The sequence below is a fragment of the Haliaeetus leucocephalus genome, unplaced genomic scaffold (genome assembly GCF_000737465.1).
Source record: "Haliaeetus leucocephalus isolate CR32 unplaced genomic scaffold, Haliaeetus_leucocephalus-4.0 Scaffold450, whole genome shotgun sequence".
NCBI classification, from domain to species: domain Eukaryota; kingdom Metazoa; phylum Chordata; class Aves; order Accipitriformes; family Accipitridae; genus Haliaeetus; species Haliaeetus leucocephalus.
Window position 1 is genome coordinate 10,403,438 of NW_010972886.1, and position 19,437 is coordinate 10,422,874.

The following is a 19,437-nucleotide window of genomic DNA, read 5'->3' on the forward strand; positions in this document are numbered from 1 at the left end:
TGAGGATGCAGTTCTCTGATAATAAAAATACTGAAGGAGTAGAAATGAGCACCAGTGAGGTGTTGACTTCCCAACTCATGGCTAGCATTCATTAGGGTGGGAATTTAAATTCTAGTAAGATTCCTCCTCTGTTTCCAGCCACAGTAAATTCTCTGTTGGAGAGTTTTTCTACAAGTAGATCTGCAGAAACTATACGTAGCTGGGAGAAGACCTGGTTTCTCAGCTCAAAGATGCCTATTTTGTTATGGTAAAAATCTCTTTACATGGGTGGGACAGTTAATGATACGGAGTTTTCTCCCTGCAACATTTTTTTGAGCAGCATAGGTGTGGGGGGAAGAAATCTTTCACTAGACGTTTAAAGATGCATCTATGAAAAAGATAATTCACTGACTGAAAAAACACTGAGTAGTGGCCAGACATCTACTACAAAGTCCTGAGCCACTGATTTGATAACTGAGTCATTATCAGTCCAACTACATGTATATTTCTACCATTATTTAGAGTTTTACATAATTTTCTCACTACATTAAAAACATTTTCAGAAACAGCAATTTTGTCAGTACTTCTCTGAGCTGGTATGTCTAACTAATATTAATTAACCCGTAATATATTTATAGCAAAATCAAGACAAAACAGGGAGGTGTCACACACACCTTAATGTTCTCTTAAGATATTTAAAGTTTATTAATACTTTAATTCACTGGTACTAGTAGCTTGCTATTATAATAGCAATTCTTTGCATTATATTGGCATTAACTAATGCAGAATTGGTATTTTTGCACCATATTCAGCACATACAACAATGGGACTAGAAGTCGCCCAGATGTTTTCCTTCCCTTTCAGGCCCTGTAGAACCATTCTACAAACCATAGCTCATACAGATTTATGCACACAGCCACCGCAATAAATGTTCTTCTTGTCAGCTCCTATTTTGAAGCAGGAAAGTTGGGGGCTTTTATTCCAATAGTCATGTAGCTTTTCCAGGGAGGAACTTTCACAATGTTCAGTCAAGTCATTTCACATTTGAGACCTCAGTAAAGTTAAATACCCATCCTGAAGTCTAGATGTTCCAAGAACACTTCAGTGTTCTTCAGTCCAAAAACACTTAGCATTCATGATCTTGTATTTCAAGTCTCTTTCTAAAAAGGCCGTTAGTGAACAACAAGCACATGGTGACACTTCTTGGCTTGTGGGGCATTTGTCTGGGTTGTTTTCTTTGTGTTAGAAAAGAAAAGCCACAAATCCAGGCTGTGAACAGCCATACTGAATGATACAAGCCTTAAAAAAAGTTTACAAAGTTGAATTTGTTACATCTATTTGAACTACCCTATTACAAATGCCAAATACCTGTATATAATTAATTATACCAGATGCACTTCTACCTCAGTCAGTCTTAGCTAATAGCCTTGCATTATTCTTGTTTAAACATTTACCAGTGAAACCTGTGTACTTTACCGGACACTGAATTATGATCCTTTTCAGAAATTATCCTTTTAAAACAAAAGCTATAATTGAAGCTTAAGAGGAAAATCATGTAATGGAAATGTCCTTCAATCCCCTTCTAATTAACAGCACAGTGCGTAAATACAAGCTGAGCTACTCATTTCCTCAAGACAATGCCTCTCAAAAGTACAAGATGTTATCTCTCAGAAAATCTCTATATTAAAGTGCTCTGGCTTGTGCCACTTTAGACCGCTTCTATCCTATTTTCTTCCCAACTAGTTCATAGGACACCCGGCCTTTTTTCTTTTTTTAAATTGATGGTTTTGAGATTAACATTTTGAACCTCATGCTTTGCACATGCAGACCTCTACATCCACACAAAGTCCAGAACTCTGTTTATAACAGTCTACAGCTGTCATTTGCAGTTTCAGGTTGAAAGGGGTACAAGACAGGACACACAGACTTCCAAATAAACTCCATCCAAACCTGCTGAGCCCACCAAAAGAAGAACTACTTTACACAAGCATTGCTATCTTTGGCCAAGAACACACTTCGGGTGTTTTGCATTTTTAACCTTAATTGGACAAAAAAGACTCCCGAGTCCAACAGCTCTTTCATTTGGCATAACCATGACATTAACCTATAGAAATAAATCATTCTCATTTTAGCTTTCAGCTGGCCTTTCACGTGCATACTCACATGACCAGTCCTGTAGATCTGAGGCACCTACATGAGCATATACACGAGCAAGTTCTCTTGTTAGTTGGATTAAAGGAATCACTATTTATTTAAAGAGTTTATCATAAACAAAAATGTGTAAATTCATACCAGTCACTGAAAAAGTTTCTAGAGATAATGCAACAATTACTTGCCCTTAATCAACTTGTCAATGTATCGAACTTTTACTTTCAAATATATATTTTTAGATAGTCAGTGGCCAGAGAACCTTCATTTTAGCACCTAATTCAATTTAGTCCATATTCTGCATTGCATGATGCAGTACAACTCTGTAAGGACAGTAACCATCCACTGTACATCATTCAGCTTGCAGTACTATAGGTATACTGGATTCATTTGTTTTTATCATTTAGTCTGTCACACTAACAATATTTTCCAACCAGTTTTGTAGACTGCTACCCAAACTGCATTTTGGTGAACCAAAGTGTTTATTATTGCTTCATAAGTAGTGAAGTTACTGCTAATTGTTAAATAGCTCTTGGGCAGATAATTGAGTTTTGGTTTGCAACGTATTGAAAAATGAACTAGTGAGGTTCTTCTAAAGAAACAAACACACCTCCTCTCCTAAATGACTAAGCTTCACATTCTGAGGAAAACAAACAGAATATTTGTAAGACAGAGAAGTAGTTTTTATTGTACTTTCCCTAATAAAGATTTGAGAAACAGCAATGGATGACCACACTCCTACCACCTGAGAGCACATTTCTCTCTCTCACAGTGTCAGCAGTAAGGGATGAGCACTGCAGCCAAAATTCCAATCAAGTTCCTGCATGTGGTGTTTCCTAATAGCTGTCCCCAGCCTGCTCCTTTTTGCAGACCCTACAAATTGCCCCTTTGGGGATATCTATTTTTTCCATTGACTAGACACAGTGGCTTAGAGTGGAATCCAGGCTGTTTGCTTGTGGCCCTTGCATCTCAGTTTTCTCAGAGGCAATAGAGTAAGGGAATATGGCATGTGCTCAAGTTCAGAAGCTGAAGAGGAAAGAGTTTAACACAGTGAATAAACCTTACAAAACTGTACAAATACAGCATTTCACACAGTGATGTAATGAGAAAGTAAAGATGGCTCTTTCATAAACACCACAGACTGGATAGCATTGTTTGAGACTTTTTAATATTCAGGAGATTAAGGATGTATAAAAAAGTGTCCATCATTCAGCAGTAAAAAAAATGAAACTTAGGCATTATGAGCAAAACATCACCAGTATCTATTACCAGCAAGTGTAGGTCAGGTCATTATCATTTGAATAATGAAACGTTACTTCTCTCACATCAAATGGCACTTTCAGATACACATACAATGCGATCACCTCAGTGACAAGTGTTCTGGACAAAATACAATCCTGTAAAATTCTTAAGTATAACTTAATCAAGATGTTGCTATACAGCACCTCTGCAAGATGCACGCAGTATGCAAAACACATTTCAAAATAAGTTCTAGATATCTCTGATTTATATAATGGGAAACAAACATTTAGTCCATCTTTCTCTTTTTTCCTTTAGCTGGAGTTTTGGAAGTATGTTCATTTTCAGCATTTGGTTCCCAGAGTGCATTTCTTACAAATCTAGAAGCAGCTCCTTTATCGAGTTTGGATGCCTTTTTCTTGTCTGCTATTTCTTTGACCTTGTTCATGTATGTTCTTATTCTCTCCTAGGGGGAGGGGGAAAAAAAAAAAAAAGGAAGAGTGTATTTCATACCATTCTCCAAAGATCGCTGCTGAAATAAAATCAATGAGTAGAAGCTCTCCACACTGTACATTTACATAACTATAATACCTAGAAAAATAGCATCATTTAAATATATACCAGACTCTTTACAAACTTGAGGCTTCCCCGCTTAGCAGATTTTCCATCACAGATACCTACTATACTAATATCTGCATGACATCCACTGTCATAGGAACATGAAGTCCTACAGACATGAAGACTCTGCATCTAATTTACAGTGAGATGAGAACTGTTCTTGCAAGCAAAGTTAGAAAACAAAATACTGAACTCAATTTGGAGTTTGGCCTATATAAAGATGGCAAAATAATATTTAAATATTTGACACATATATGAATTACACTGTCTGACTACTGTCTACAAAAAAAAAAAAAAAAAAAAAAAATTCAGCATGTCCAAGCAAAGCCAAAAAGCATCTTATACAAAATCAAAGATGTTACAAGCGTTACACATGCAACTACACAGAAATCTTGTGGTTAAGATCCTGAAATGGTCAAGGGTACTTACCAGTGAACCTATTTAAGGCAGCCTGATGAATTTCCAGCTGTACCAGAAGTTCCTTTTATGAACATAAATAACAAGAAAAGCCTGTTTCCACTGCCAAAAGCAAGGGGATACTATCTTGCCATCTTAGCCTACCATAGTCACCTGGTGTCTAAGCTTTTTTTTGAACAAAGCATGGCTTAGATTTGCCCCACCTAAGTATACCCTCCCAGCTTAACAATCTCATTTATGTGCCTACTCATCCTCATCTACTTCTGCAATCAATAAAGAAAATTACTTTTAGAGGGTAACTAAACCCCTCTAAGATGTGAATCACCCTCTGTTACGTGACTGCTTCTCTTCACTGACTAGAGAGGACACTTACAGTAGTTCTGTAAAATACATACGAGTTTGGTTGATGGATTTCATGTCTACGTATTTAGCCTAATATGGCCTTCAACTCTAGGGCCTTTAGGTGTTACTGTAATACAAACAACAGTAATATATATACACATAGATATAGTGCTCTACCTGATACCTGAATTATAAATGTTGATTAACAGAACATTTATGGATACTGCTAACTAGATAAAAGTTAATACTATGTAACACACATTTCTCAAACAGCCATTGACAGCACTTTGAATCTGGAACAAAAGTTACAAGACCTACACTACAGAACTGATTTTCAGTTCTTCAGTGACCATTATAAGCAACTGGTTTGTCAAAAAGTTGGCCACTCTTTCTGTATCAAAAACATAGCTTTAATGAGACAGGCTTTACAGGGTCTGAAATCATGACAGACTGTAATATTTCTTTGGTGACTGAGATGGCTAATGAGAACAGATGGCAAACCTACATCTATCAAGATGGGAAAAAGGAGCTGACAAATGTCAACGTGACAAAAGAAATTAACTCTGATAGCTTGAATGTGAGTTTTATTAATACAGTTTCAATCCCCGTGTATTCTGTGTACACAAGGACAGCAATTCTAAAAACAAAACAATCATGACAGAATCGCCTTGTTTTATTCCCTCTCCACATGAATAAGAACATCACAATGTTCTTGGAAGGAAGGAATGTGTATTCATTCACCTTAATAATTGTAAAAGGAAAAGAGAACTGGATAAGAATCTAGGCTATAATAACTCACTCATTCTTCAGAGTTAAAATGACTGGCAATTGTGAAGTAAAATATCAGCATAAAATATCCACAGCAGAAGAGATAAAATTTATTTTTTAGTATCGCTAAATTAACACAATATTCAGACACTATATAATATAGGAGGAATAAGAAACTGACTGAAAGCTCGTGAAATATTAACCGCTCCATTTTTTAATATGATACAGTCTAGACTACTGAAAACCTCACAAAATTAAAAATAGAAGTATTCTTGTTATTCAGGCTAGCTTTCCACATTTATCAGTCCTATCTTCCGTTCCGCTAGTTATGTAAGGATTACATTTAAGATAAGTATTTTACAATTGCCCAGATTTAGTATTTTCATTTATACAGGAATTAAAATGTGTAGCTGTAAGTTCTGATTTCTATTTTTTCTTCAGGCTAAATGATTTGACTTTTTAAGTCAGCAGAATTTTCAAGATAGCCGGCCTTCTATACTGTAGTCATGCATCTAAATGGAATATAAAGACAAACCTAAAAGATTTATTATAGGTTGTAAATATGTCACTAATGCAGAATTACTGGACAATACACATACAACTGGTGCCAAAAAAGCTTTTAGCTTTGTTGCTGAACTGGATTCTTTACTGCTGAGAAAATGAATTAATGGAGAACTTGGAAGGAGGAGGGGGGCTCCTTCCCGTCTTTGCTAGTAAATCAACCACACTATACTTTTAGAGTCATACAAAAGTAAGAAAAGGCAGCCTTAGAGATTAACATGATTCCAAGTATTTATAAGAAAAAAATGCCATACTGGAAGTTATAAATTATTATCAGACATGTAACATTTTTCCATTTAACAGATACAAGTGAAAAGCTGCTCTGTTCAGAATCCAATTCTCAAACAAAGGTGGAGAAAAGAAAAGATGACACCATTCATCTTTTTGTTCTTTTCTAATTTCAGCAGACTACAACTTTGCTTTAAACAGTATTGTTTGGAACTAAAAATATTACTTTCTTAATTTAGAGAGCCCAGCAGGGCATATGAACAGTTATATAACACCACGTAGCATATGTGTGCTATTATGGCAACATACCAGTTTTAAACATAGATATAAACATTTTTTTACTTCTATATGAGTTAACTGTCCTGGACAAGTAAGATATTGCAATGCATGAAGTGTAAGAATCTTACCAGTTCTTGTTTCACTGGATGTTCCTTTGGATTGATTCCCTGAGTAGCCAAGTATACTACAAGAAAAAAATATTTTTTTGAAACTGAAGGCTGTCATGACTGAGGACGCAATCAATCAGTCACATAGGAAAACTGTAAAACCATTAATAAGAATTGGAGTTAACTGTGTTGTTAAGTATCTGACAAACTATTATCATCAAATATTGCAGCTAAAAAAAAAAAGTCTAACACGGTTACACTTTCTGTCTTTAAAAGGACAGGAAAAGTTGCCATGAAAAAAACCAGAAAGAAACATCCTCATGCATGTAAAAAGTCAGCTTTTGTAAATATCAATTTTTGATTTGGAGTTTCAACATCATTTACCCTACGGATGGCAATAATTTGGGTCCTTGGGGTAATTACAAGTTTCTAATTATTTGGCTTTTAAATATGATTATTTAATGTTTGCAGCTGTCTAGAAGGTGTTCAAATGGCAATCATAAATACTACTTTTTCCTCCTACCACATACTTACCCCAGAACATTGAATTTAACGTGTACACCGAAACCAAATCCAGCTTTGCTTGCTCAAGAGGCTCTAACTAGAATGAAAAAAACCACCACATTTGGACATTTTTAAGCAAGATGTGCACAGATTTTAGTAACATGCACATTTTATAATTGTGAATGTATTCATAAAAAAATACACACTGAACAAGCACATTTTTGCACCACAAGTTCACTGAGACCATGTCTATGCCTATTTCCGTGCCATCACAGAACCATTCTTTCTGTGCAAGTATTCATGTCATTTTCCCAGTCTGATGTTAAATGCCACAGTCCCATATGGCCAAAAGCACAAAAATCTCTTGGCACATAGCTCTTAGACTACTGTTCCCGTAAGTCAGAAGTAAGTACCATTTTTTCCACAGAAACTTAATTCAAAATAGTTGCTGCTATCAATGGAAGAAAAAAAATAAAAAGTCTTAAGATTGCTGAAGCTCAAATGTGAATATAGTATGCTACAGACAGTCAATGAACATTAATAGCACACATGGTAGATTGTGTGTTCAACGCATGCTGGAATACTTAGGGCTGTAAAGCGAAGAAAGAATAAAGGTAATGAGGGTTTTTTTTTTCTTGACTGTCAAAGTCAATTTATTATTTTAGTCCTATAGGATTTCCAGAAACTCTGATAACATCATTGTACAGCTCACTAGTTCTAACATGGATATTGTCAAAAGATCAGTGTTGTCAAGACTGTTTTCTTCATAATCTATTTGTGTTAAAAATCCTCAGACAATGAAGAAGTTCCTTCATCTGCTGGCTTTTTCTTGCCCTACAGAAAGAAATTACATGTTAGGCTTTAAACATTAAAAGATAGAGAGGCTTGTATGAAGTCTTCAGGCAGTACCTCACTCTGTCTTTATGCACTGAAAAAAACCCACATTTTACAGACTTAAGCTGATAACATAGCTAGAGGAGACAGCTCAGTTTTTCAAGCACCAGGTTCTGCAAGTCTAGACTTCTAAAATCAGATCAATTCTCACTGCTGTCAATTCATTTTTACATCCTTCCGGGTATACTAAGTGCCATTAAGTTTTTTGTGAAAAGGTCTCAGATGAAAATGGGAATGACCTCTCTGTTATGAAAGACCACTCAACATGCACTATAAGGAAGGTCAGGAATAAGCTAGAATGTCCTCTACCTAAATGACTCACTGGTAAGATCATCACTTTTCAGTTTGGAAGAGCATATCTTTCATTGCTTAGTTTTTAAGACCGTCTGGATGTCTTAGAAATGTAAGAAGTTCAAATATTAGGTATCAAGGGTAGGATGTGTCTTATTTGTTATTTCTCTATGCGGTGGCTAGCCTAACAGACCCTTTTATTTCAGTTTGTGTTCCCAGGTATTCTTGTATTAATAACAAAAAGGTTGTCAAAAGGAAGATTATTTACCTTTTGGAGAAGCTCGCTCCTGGAAACTGACATCATTGTCTTCAGCATCTCATCTACAGAACCAAGAGATTTTTCAAATGCTGCAAGATAATCATGAATTTCAGTGGGGTATTCTTCTGTGTTAATATCATCTTCTGACATTTCCATCTGGAAAGAGGAAACAAAACTAATAATCCTTTTCATTAAGTCCCTACAGAGTCAAAAGACCGTATTTTACAATACAAAGCATTAGCATTCCTTCATGAAACATTATAAGAAATGCCTACTTCTGAAGAGTTCTAGCAGGTAATGTCAATAGTGACACAGTTAAAGGTTCTATAATTTCAGGGATCTCTCCTAACTGCTGTGCAAAACAGCATGAAGGAGAATTACAAGTGACATGACTGTAGTACCTATTCTTATAACAGTCCCAAACCAGCATTTAGCTTTTATGGTCTGTGATAGAAGGAAATTACTTGCTTGTTTAAAAGAAGTGCTCTATAAATCAGAGTATATAAAGAGCTACACCAAGCAGCAGGCAGGACACTAAAAAAAAAAAAAAAACCCAAACCACAAAAAAAACCCCAGGGATATGGCTTCAGCCTGTCTTAGGAACAGTCATTACTTCAGTTTTATAGTGGTTATGCAGCACCAGTTACACCAGGGTCAGTTACATCTTCCAATACTAAATTTAGAAGTTGGTCCGAGAAATTCTTCTTGTGAACCCTGTATCCAGTTTTCTGAATTCTCTATGGGGTATTATAATCTGTGATATAACTCTACCAGTAACAAAGCAAAGCTGATTTGGGGATTTCAGAATACTCTGGAAATCTTGTAGACACATCTATGTACAGCAACTGTGAGATAAGCAAAGATGTGAAAAATTCCAAAGCACTCCTTTTTTGATCCCAGCATTCATGGTAACATGGCATGGCTACTGCCAAGCCATCTGGCTGCTGGCTTACAATCAGTATCTTTAATTCCTCTCAAATCATAAATCACATACTACCTTGCAGAGTTGACGTTACTTAGAGCTGTGTTATTTTCTGTTACTTCTACTGATTGAGCAACAACTTTTGGAATGTTCTAAGGAAAGAAGAGAAGAAATAGATAATTTTCCCACCCATTTGGTGAGCTCCATCAAGAACAGTGGGAGCACCTGGATCACTGCAGTCCTTCCTATTTAGGATTAGTGTGATAATCCCACTACCCAGCCACTGAGTACAGAGGGCGGGAACATAAATTGGAGAAACTGCACTTTATCTGTGAACACCAAGCCAAGCAGCCAGTACAAACAGCAAGGAAACTGCAAACAGCTGTCACATCACAAGTTTGTTTTAGATAACGATTTGATTTTTCGCTCTTCCTGGCAAGAGCGTGGTATGTGTGAGAGAGGTTTCTTTTTATTTATATTGTCTCCTGGAGGTCAAACAGGAGGAAGATTGGGAGGAAAAACAGTGTGGAGCTATACAAGCTTGTCTGCAACTCCAGTTTTAACCGCACCAGCGTGTTTCCAGAAATACGATCAGCCAGTTAACAAGCCCAGTTGCACTGCTGTTGTTTGCATAGTTTAGAATTATAATCCTACTCAGCTGCATGAATTTTCATCCTGTTCAGAGCTGTTTTTCAGATCGAGTACAGAATCGCAATGCTAACCATGACATGTTGAAGGACCCCTCCCTACCCTAGCATGTAACTCACACATGTAAATACTGTTTCAGTCAGCTGCAGCAGACTTTAGCAAGAAAGCTGAGCTGGACCTACAAGATGCTGCCCACAGAAAGGCAAAATACCAATACATTTATTTCTGCCATTTACAGTAGTATTGTTTGTGTTTTGTTCTGTCCTGGCCACCTGCATTATAATCACGCTTCTAAGGTTGATTACAGGAGTCCAGAAACAATGTTTATTATTAACTTTTTGTCATAAAATACAGCATAAAAAAACCTCAAAGCTACAGAAGAAACTAGATTTTCCCAGCCATTAATACAGTTAAACTTGGTTGGGTGTCTGTCAATACACATTTACTCTACTTACACATACAGGGAGAGAGATGTAATCCAATCCAACAATCATCTAGAGAGCTTACCATCACTACAATGCTTATCTACTATGCTCTTAATTTGATGGACAAGCATGAACATAGTGATAAATTCCAACTTTTCTCTCTCCCTTTATCAGGGCATCCAGCACCAGCAACTGCAGGAATAAAAACACCACCAACAAAAAACTGTAGCAGGAATGTGTTATCAATCAAAACCAACTCGAGCTATTTTACAGTAGTTGCCAAGGATAAACAGTCACTAGAGCACATACTGTATTCTTTCTAATATTCCAAGCTAGACCTAAAGAATGAGACAGAGAAAGAATAGGAAGATAGAAGGAAAGATAACAGATACAGTCCAAAATACATTTGTCTATGATTGCTGTCTCATGAACCAGAAGAAATTAAGTTTGCCCTTGTATCACGAAGTATTTGACACTGTCAAATTAGCAAGGAAAGGGAAAAAAAAGCATCAGCCTTCAATGGAACAAGGCTGCAAGTTAGCCTGTCTACAGTACCCTTCATTGGTAAGTCCACTCCTTCAGCCCAGGGAGGGGAAAGAATTTGTTAAACTTGTGTTTTCTGTTCATTTCAACAGGAACTAGCAAGTTCCTACTCCTGCTGCATAAGGACCTCTCTCTTTTCATTAGACTATTGTTTCAGCATTACTAAGCAGGATATGTTACAGTGTCGGCACATGCCAACAATAGGCACCAGTCAACGGCCTAAAATAGTTTTGATAACATTAAATCAACAAGAGCAAACTTACACTACATTAGGAAATGTGTACACCAGAAACTCCACAAAATTGTTTCTGCCAAAATCAACACACAGACTGCATAGTCACACCTACAGAATGACAAAGCCAAGGATGGGATGAACTAAGACCACATCAGTGATTCTCTAAAGATACCTAAAGGCTATACCACCCTGAATAGTTATGTTTCAGTTATTAAACCACAAACAAAATTTTCCTCAAAGTTTTAAAACTGTTTCTCTATATAAGTTGAACAAGCAGAAATTTAATTCAGTTCCTGAAGTTGATGTTTACTACACAGGTTTTCTCTGTTGAATTTGCTGACTTTCAAACAAATTTTATTTGGCACAGATATCCTGCTTAAAAAAATTAAGGACAGTACAAATATTCAGATAAGAGAAGTTATGAAAATACTTGCTGTGTAAGCCTGTGAATAATGGGGAAATCTAAGGGAAATGAGGATAAGACAGCATTTTCATTATCAAGTAATAACACTTATGATGCAAAACACATAATGTGTGGTTGCATACATGTTGATAATACTTTGCAAGATCTTTAACTTTGAGAATGCAGAGGAAAGTTTACAACCCATAAACATAAAATAGAAGAGAATAGGCCTACTTTGATTAAGGACACCGAGGCAAACAAATAGCAATGAAAAATGTGGTATGACTTCATAACATCAATCTACCAGAAACAACTTTCCCTTTTAACCCGGAGCTCAAAAACTGCCAAGCAGTTTTGGGGAAAACAGCATAAAAGAGAAATATATTTGAGGAAGAAAAGGACTTTAAATCACAAAAGTAAACCACTTTTCATGAGAAAACTCTTTCATTGCATTTAAGTCTGATCAAAAATTGTCTTATAAAATGAGTTTCCACACGTGGAAAATTTCTGAATATTCTGAAATTTCTGAAAAATTCTGAATAAATTCTCATTTACTCAGAAACATGACTACATTTATGTAAACTTCTGCTTAGAAAACAAGGAACATAGTATAAACCAGAGCAAGTATTACACTCAACCTGCAAGAAGGGAAGGGAGGGAAATACCACACATTATGAACCACAGAAAAGACACAAATATGAAAAGGAGAAAGCCAAGAGAAAATACGTCATCTTCTGTAGACCATATAAAAAAAAGCTAAATGGGTTTGCCATAGTGCTAATGTGGCTATTGATCAAAGATCCAACTGAGTTAAATGCTGTATTAAGGAAGTTTAAATAAAAACTAAAACACAGATGATTGCGTACAATACAACTAGCAAAACATCTATCTTCACATTTATTTTTCAGGAGAATGAAGAGAAGAACTTTGCAGACTCCTTCCAAGAAAAGCACACCCATGACTGGCATACAAAGGTAAGAAATGGAAAAAGAGAAACTGCAGACAATTTGCAGGTGGCTTTTATGAATAATCTTTGAATATATCTGGTGCTTTAACACAAGCCTTAGAAAGTAATTGCCAGCTGGTTTAAAAAGCAAAACCAAACCTCCCTTCCTGCCCATCCCCACAGCAAAACAGTATCTGCCTGTATTGGCTTTGTGTGGCAAGCTTTTGGGGGGGGGGGCGAGGGGGGTGGTATGTTACAGGGGTGGCTTCTGTGAGAAGCTGCTGGAAGCTTCCCCTGTGTCCAACAGAGCCAATACCAGCTACCTCTAAGATGGACCCGCTGCCGGCCAAGGCCGAGCCAAGCAGCAATAGTGGTAGCTCCCCTGTGATAACATTTTAAGAAGGAAAAAAGAAGTTGGGACAGACAAAAACAGCAGCCAGAGAGAGAAGTGAGAACATGTGAGAGAAAGAACCCTGCAGACACCCAGGTCAGTGAAGAAGGAGGGGGAGGAGACGCTCCAGGCGCCAGAGCAGAGATTCCCCTGCAGCCCGTGGGTAAGACCATGGTGAGGCAGGCTGTCCCCCTGCAGCCCATGGAGGTCCACAGTGGAGCAGATATCCACCTGCAGCCCGTGGAGGACCCCATGCCAGAGCAGGTGGGTGCCTGAAGGAGGCTGTGACCCCGTGGGAAGCCGGCGCTGGAGCAGGTTCCTGGCAGGACCTGCGGATCTGTGGAGAGAGGAGCCCACGCTGGAGCAGGTTTTCTGGCAGGACTTGCGACCCTGTGGGGGACCCACGCTGGAGCAGTGTGCTCCTGAAGGACTGCACGCCGTGGAAAGGACCCATGCTGGAGCAGTTCGTGAAGAACTGCAGCCCGCGGGAAGGACCCACATTGGAGAAGTTCATGGAGGACTGTCTCCTGTGGGAGGGACCCCAAGCTGGAGCAGGGGAAGAGTGTGATGAGTCCTGCCCCTGAAGAGGATGAAGCGGCAGAAATAACATGTGATGAACTGACCGTAAACCCTATTCCCCGCTCCCCTGTGGGGGTTGGTAGAGAATCAGGGAGTGAAGTTGTGCCCGGGAAGAAGGGAGGGGTGGAGGGAAGGTGTTTTGAGATTTAGTTTTATTTCTCATTACCCTACTCTGGTTGATTGGTAATAAATCGAGTTGATTTTCCCCAAGCTGAGTCTGTTTTGCCTGTGATGGTAATTGGTGAGTGATCTCTCCTGTCCTTATCTCGACCCACGAGCCCTTTGTTGTATTTTTTCTTTCCCCTGTCCAGCTGAGGAGGGGGGAGTGATAGAACGGCTTTGGTGGGCACCTGGTGTCCAGCCAGGGTCAGCCCACCACACTGTCATACTGAAAGATATAAACTCTAATTAGGCCCTGGGTACCTCTATGAGAGATTTTGCTGAAGATGCATGGTGAAAGTAATGGAAGCTACATGCATGTATCAACACGGCAATAGGAAACCCCAAAAGACAGAAGTAAAAAATGCTCAGTGTTAAGTGTCATGCACATGGTTTTCAACTGGAATTAAAACTGCAAGTTCAGGATAAAAATGGTGTATTTGACATATTTTGTAACATGCAAACAGAAAACAAAAGTAATTTCGCATCCTTCATTCTACTTAGTATTGCAACTCACTTCACGCTTCATGTTAATTCTTACCTATTTCTTAAGCACTAGAAGGCCTTGTCTTCATATTGAGCTCAGATCTTTTATTTTTTCAGATCATTCATCTAACAAAAATCAGATTAGACTTTCCTTCCTTTCATTGATATTTACAGCTTGTATAGAGAAAACCAAAACAAACCCCAAACTTTTTGGTCAGGGCATATAAAAACACACTCAAATTCAAAACAAATGCATTAGCAACACCAATATGACAAACCATCTCTGTCAGCTCCTAAAAACTGACACTGTCCTCCCTCTCAAGAGTTCTGACTCACAACCTGCAGTGAATGTAGCTGATGTGCAAGTGCAGCAGAGATGTCCTTTCTGCTCCAACACTGTAGTTCACTGCTGTGACTATAGGGCAACAGAGCAACAAGGAACAAGCATCTTAAATTTAAAGGTACCAGAGATCATGACTAAGTTCTTTGATCACAAGCCTCTTTTGGGCAGAGAAATCCACTTTATTCCATGTTTGCAAAGCTCTTAAGTACGACAGGTTCTAATCTGTGACAGATGCTCCTCAGCATTATTGCTGCATAATAAATAATTAGTTGCCCGCTAGTCATCACTCTGTCCACAGATCTGTTTTGCTACTAATGCCTTTCGAGCCAGCTTGGGGCAGCTGGAGAGCACATCTAGTACAATTAGTCAGAGCGCTCTTGCAACGCCAACTCACAATCTTGTTTGCAAGAAAGATTTCCATTGCAAAAGCAATTAAGCCTACCATGAAATACCAAGTATACACCAACAGGCTTATCTTGATCCCCTTAAAAATATCCCAACTCAAGCCATGGTAGTTACCCAATGCACAACTTGCACTATATTACAAACGGGCAACAGCCAAGCAATCATTTTTAACCCTGCCTTCAAAGCTAGGCTCCAGTCAGCATCTTAATGTGCACAGAAGCCTACAAAACAGCCCACAGCCATCCTGCTCTTGCTGATGCCACCGAGATGAAGTCTCCTGAGCCTCAAAGGATTTGCAAAGTTTATTCCGATCTGTCTTAAAAGAAGATTAACATTTAAAGGGAGGGAATAATACTTTTGAGGCTCACTTACCTGTTTTCTCATGTGATATCCACCATGGGCTAAAGTGTATCTCAGCTTGGCTTAAATAACCCATATTCACTACAGCCCCATATATATCCACACAAACCAACTCTGATGTAAACCTTCAACTCAGCATGATTCTTAAAACATTATTTTTCTCTGTAATCAGCTTTTCTAGATTCCACACCTTTGACGACATAGTTGTTTCCTCTTCTGAGCACAGGACTGGCGCTTACAGCACACCACCGTGGTCTGACACTAACCTTTTTCTGCCAACCTTACCTCCAATATACCTTGGCTCTTGTTCAGCTCCAACCTGTCAGTACCTCCATCAGTAAGTACAATGATAAAACCAGCTTTCTTTAGGTATGTCCAGAACACTTCTTAGTGAGAAGTTTTCATAAAAGCTCTCACACTCAGACTATGCTACCACAGCTCAGTTCAAGACTGGGGCTTTAAAGTGATGTTAAATTTGTACATCTAAACTGGTCTTTAAAACATATACTTTTGCTTGCACTGAACCTAGCAAGAACTTCTTGTATAGCAAAGCACTGTCTCCTTGGCAAAAAACAGTTTACACACAGTGGATTTTTGTTCATGACAGCAATCAATACTGAATATTTCTGTCCTACCAAATTTGCAGCAAACAGGAAATAACCTGCCTTCAGTCTATAGCTCCTGTATGCTCTAAACCATAGAGTTTACTACCTCTTCTAAAATTTGCTGCCAGTCTCCACTGGTATCAGCACCATGAATATCCAGAATTAAAGCCAAGGAGCTTTTCACTCTTTTAAGCTACTGACCTCCTTTGTTTCCTTTAGCCACCAGTCCCACAAAGCGTGAAAAAGTACTTCCTTTTATCAGAATTCAATTTCCTGTATTTGCACTTCATTCAGTACCTTTCTCTACTGTTTAGAACAGTGACCCCAATCTATTTTTGGCCATTCATTATTTGACTCTCCTAACAAGACTCTGTTCAACTGGCAGAAGCACTTTGACCCATTTTTTGGTTGAACATAATGCAGTAACCGTGGGATGTTGTGTTCCAAGCATTGTGTTCTAAGCATCAATCTTACTGATGCAGGAGAAAAACAGGGAAAAACTTTTCTACCTATCCCCTAAACAGAATTTAAGAGCTGATAACCTGACAAAAAGGAGACCAACTACTATCAGCAATGAAAAGGGATGCGCAAAATCACAGAAGTGAGGGAGTAACAGGGAAAACTCATTTGGGGACATGGAATTTTCACTGGGATTGAAATAGATTAAATAAAATATTGTAGGATGGAGAACAGAGATGCACTCTGTCCTGGCACAGGAAGAAAGAGCAAGGCAGTAACCACAGCTTGACACAGAAGGGAGAACAAAGAACCAGGAGAATAGACGAAGCTGGGAAAAAGGAACCTGAGCAATTTCCCAGCACAGAAAAATGGAGCTTATACAGAACAGCATGCATAGGGAACACTGCCTGCGTGAAGAAGTAACTAAATATGGTGTGTATCCCAAGGCCCAGCAGAATGCCTCACGGCAAGCCTGCATGAAGAATAGAGAAAAGCAAATAGTTACAGTGAACAAAGAGAGTTCAGACAAAGGTAACAAAGTCTGCAGCCTCAAAGCTTTCATAGTCTGTTGTTACATCCCCTTGGCATCATCTCTAAAGTTAACAATATTCACTCTCATTGTTGCCCCTCAATCAGTCACCTTTGCTGCTTCTTTCTGTGCTGCCTTTTCCAGCTCTGGTTCTGCAACATCTACCTGGAGCTGTGGTGACCAGTACCATTCCAGTGCACTGTTTATTTATTTAAAGGAACTGATGTTTTCTCAGTTCACCATTCCATTCCATATACATCCCACAATTTTCTACTACCGCCATTAAAAACAAACAATCTTTACTAAATGCAGGCAGTTCATATGAAAAGCAGAGCAACCGTGCACAGATGAAGAATTGATTCTGAAAATCCAAAACCACTTCAAAAAGAAATGCACTTATCAGAAAGGTTTGTGTGACTTCTGCACTGCATTTCTGATAGGAAGCCTAAGAATTCTAATAATCACTTTCAAGCTTCTCATGTTCTGGAGTATAGCCTTGTGTTAAGTGCTTTCTGATTTCTTTAACAAGGGTCATACTGCTACAGGATTAGCAATATCCAAGTATTTTAGATTGGAAGTGTTCTTTTATATTTTTAAAACCAATAAATGTGCCAGACACCTTTCAGTTTTGATTTATTTTACAATCAAGTCTTTCCATTTTTGTCTCAAAAATGAGGCCTTTTAATTAGCATAATCTAAAGTTTAATTTGCAAGTCAAAGTCCCTTCCAAGTTGCTAGTAGCAACTACACTTGCAGTCAGAGTTGTGACAAAGCATAAAGGATATCTTTGCAGCAATATGAGAGAACCGTAACGAAATCTACTTTATTACAAAGTACTTGAGCTTAATAATTTTAACTGTCACCTACTACTTTAACCATGGCCTGTATGTGCAAACTGTATATTCTCTTTGAAAAACACACTCTTCTTACAACAATTACCAAGTTCTCACGGCTCCTTGAGTTGCAACACTATTTTACTGACTTTTGATAGGAATGTAACTGTTCGCTGCCTACCACACAGCCTTCTTAGGTACAACCATCCTAAAGGCACGACTCCATATCCTCTTTTTCACGGGTAACTAAACAAGTTGTGCATTAAACTGTGTTTATGCTCACTAACAAAATCAGTACCGCACACAACTTGACCCTCAGTTCTGGGAAGTTACGGAATAGTGTCCACACATTTGGGACAGGGACAACAGAACAACTTGGACTGCTTTAACATTGACTTACAGCTCCCCTGGAAGCCTAGTTTAGCTCTTAGGCCGCACACAGATTCCTTGATCACATGTCTACCAGGTGAAGTAGATACGCATGCAAACCGAGGCCTTCCCAACAGTTTATAACCAAAATCCCCTGTCCTGACACCTCTTTGTGAAAGATGAAACACCTTACCGATCATTTAGAGACACGGTAAAATGGGATTTTAGCATCTGACCCGACTTCCCGAACGCCTTTGGTCACAAGATTTCCTAAAGGCGCTGGACATACCCTTGAAGACCCACACAGGACTGCAGCTTACAGCACACCGCCGTGGTCTGACACTTAACCTTTTTCTGCCAACCTCACCTCCGCGCCTCTTCTCAACAGACTGAAAACCTACGGGGTGGAGGTAACCCACCTGTGAACAGCCATCAGAGGCCCTGACTCCCGACAACGCACCTCCCGCTTTGCAAACGCCTCTGAAAAGACCCTAAAACCACAGGAAGCGACCTGACCGCGTTCCTAACTCCTACCCCAAGGACAGACCGCCATTTCCCAATCCCAGGACCACCACCGCCCCAGCCCGCCGGCTGCGCCAGACCGCGAGCCGTACCACCCCGCGGCGGGGAAAGGGGGGAGGGAAGCGGGCGGGCCCATCTCGGGGAGGGGCGCAGCACCTATGCAACCCCGCGCGCCGAGTGAGGGCAAGGCTGAGGCGGGAGGAGCCGCTCTTACCTCCGGCCGGGCGGCCTAGCCCCACGCGCCGCGAGTGGGGCGGGGGAGAGCGACGAGGGGGCGGAGCCTCCTCCGACGCGCAGCGGTGACGCTAGTGCAGGGGCCGTGGGGCGCGAGGGGCGGCCGTTCCTGCATGCGTGTCGGCCGTGGGGCGGCTCCGGCTGCCGCGTCCCGGCAGATAACGGCTTGTGGTAGGCCCACACGGCCCTCCTCGCAGTGCAGGTGTTCACCGCGTGTAGCCGGAATACTGGTGACGTGCCAGGTACGGTGACGACAGTGGCTTCGGTCCGTCACAAAAAGAATCGGGCCTGCTCTTTTAGGGCAGAAAACATGCTTTTCGGCAGCCAGCTCGCTTAGGTGGCGGAGGTGAACAGCCGGCCTGTCTCCGGCTGTTCCCAAACGCTTCCAGTTGCTTCCTGGATAAAGG

The 19,437-nt window shown here is 39.6% G+C and overlaps 1 protein-coding gene across 4 annotated transcripts; it reads right to left on the reverse strand.

The window, feature by feature from the left end:
* Window positions 1-715: 715 nt before the first annotated feature.
* On the reverse strand, window positions 716-19,071 carry C1D (C1D nuclear receptor corepressor). 4 transcript variants are annotated; one of them, XM_010574770.1, is made up of 6 exons: window positions 18,623-18,845; window positions 14,427-14,497; window positions 8,644-8,790; window positions 7,221-7,287; window positions 6,708-6,763; window positions 716-3,832 (listed from the first exon to the last, which is right to left on the reverse strand). In XM_010574770.1, exons 3-6 carry the CDS (start codon window positions 8,788-8,790, stop codon window positions 3,656-3,658), a joined length of 447 nt encoding a protein of 148 aa, XP_010573072.1. In that variant the 5' UTR covers window positions 14,427-14,497; window positions 18,623-18,845; the 3' UTR covers window positions 716-3,655. The 4 variants fall into 4 exon arrangements, with proteins under 4 accessions (XP_010573072.1, XP_010573069.1, XP_010573071.1 ...); XM_010574767.1 differs by lacking the exons at window positions 14,427-14,497; window positions 18,623-18,845 and adding an exon at window positions 19,011-19,071; XM_010574769.1 differs by lacking the exons at window positions 14,427-14,497; window positions 18,623-18,845 and adding an exon at window positions 19,011-19,023 and having other exon boundaries at window positions 8,644-8,809.
* Between the last annotated feature and the right edge of the window lie 366 nt (window positions 19,072-19,437).

Coding starts and splice junctions, on each gene's coding strand:
- C1D (XM_010574767.1), bottom strand. CDS start 8,790: ATGGAAATGTCAGAAGATGATATTAACACAGAAGAATACCCCACTGAA. Junction 7,288..8,643: donor GGAGCGAGCTTCTCCAAAAG/GTAAATAATCTT, acceptor TTTTCATTCTAG/TTAGAGCCTCTTGAGCAAGC. Junction 6,764..7,220: donor GTTAAATTCAATGTTCTGGG/GTAAGTATGTGG, acceptor TTTTTCTTGTAG/TATACTTGGCTACTCAGGGA.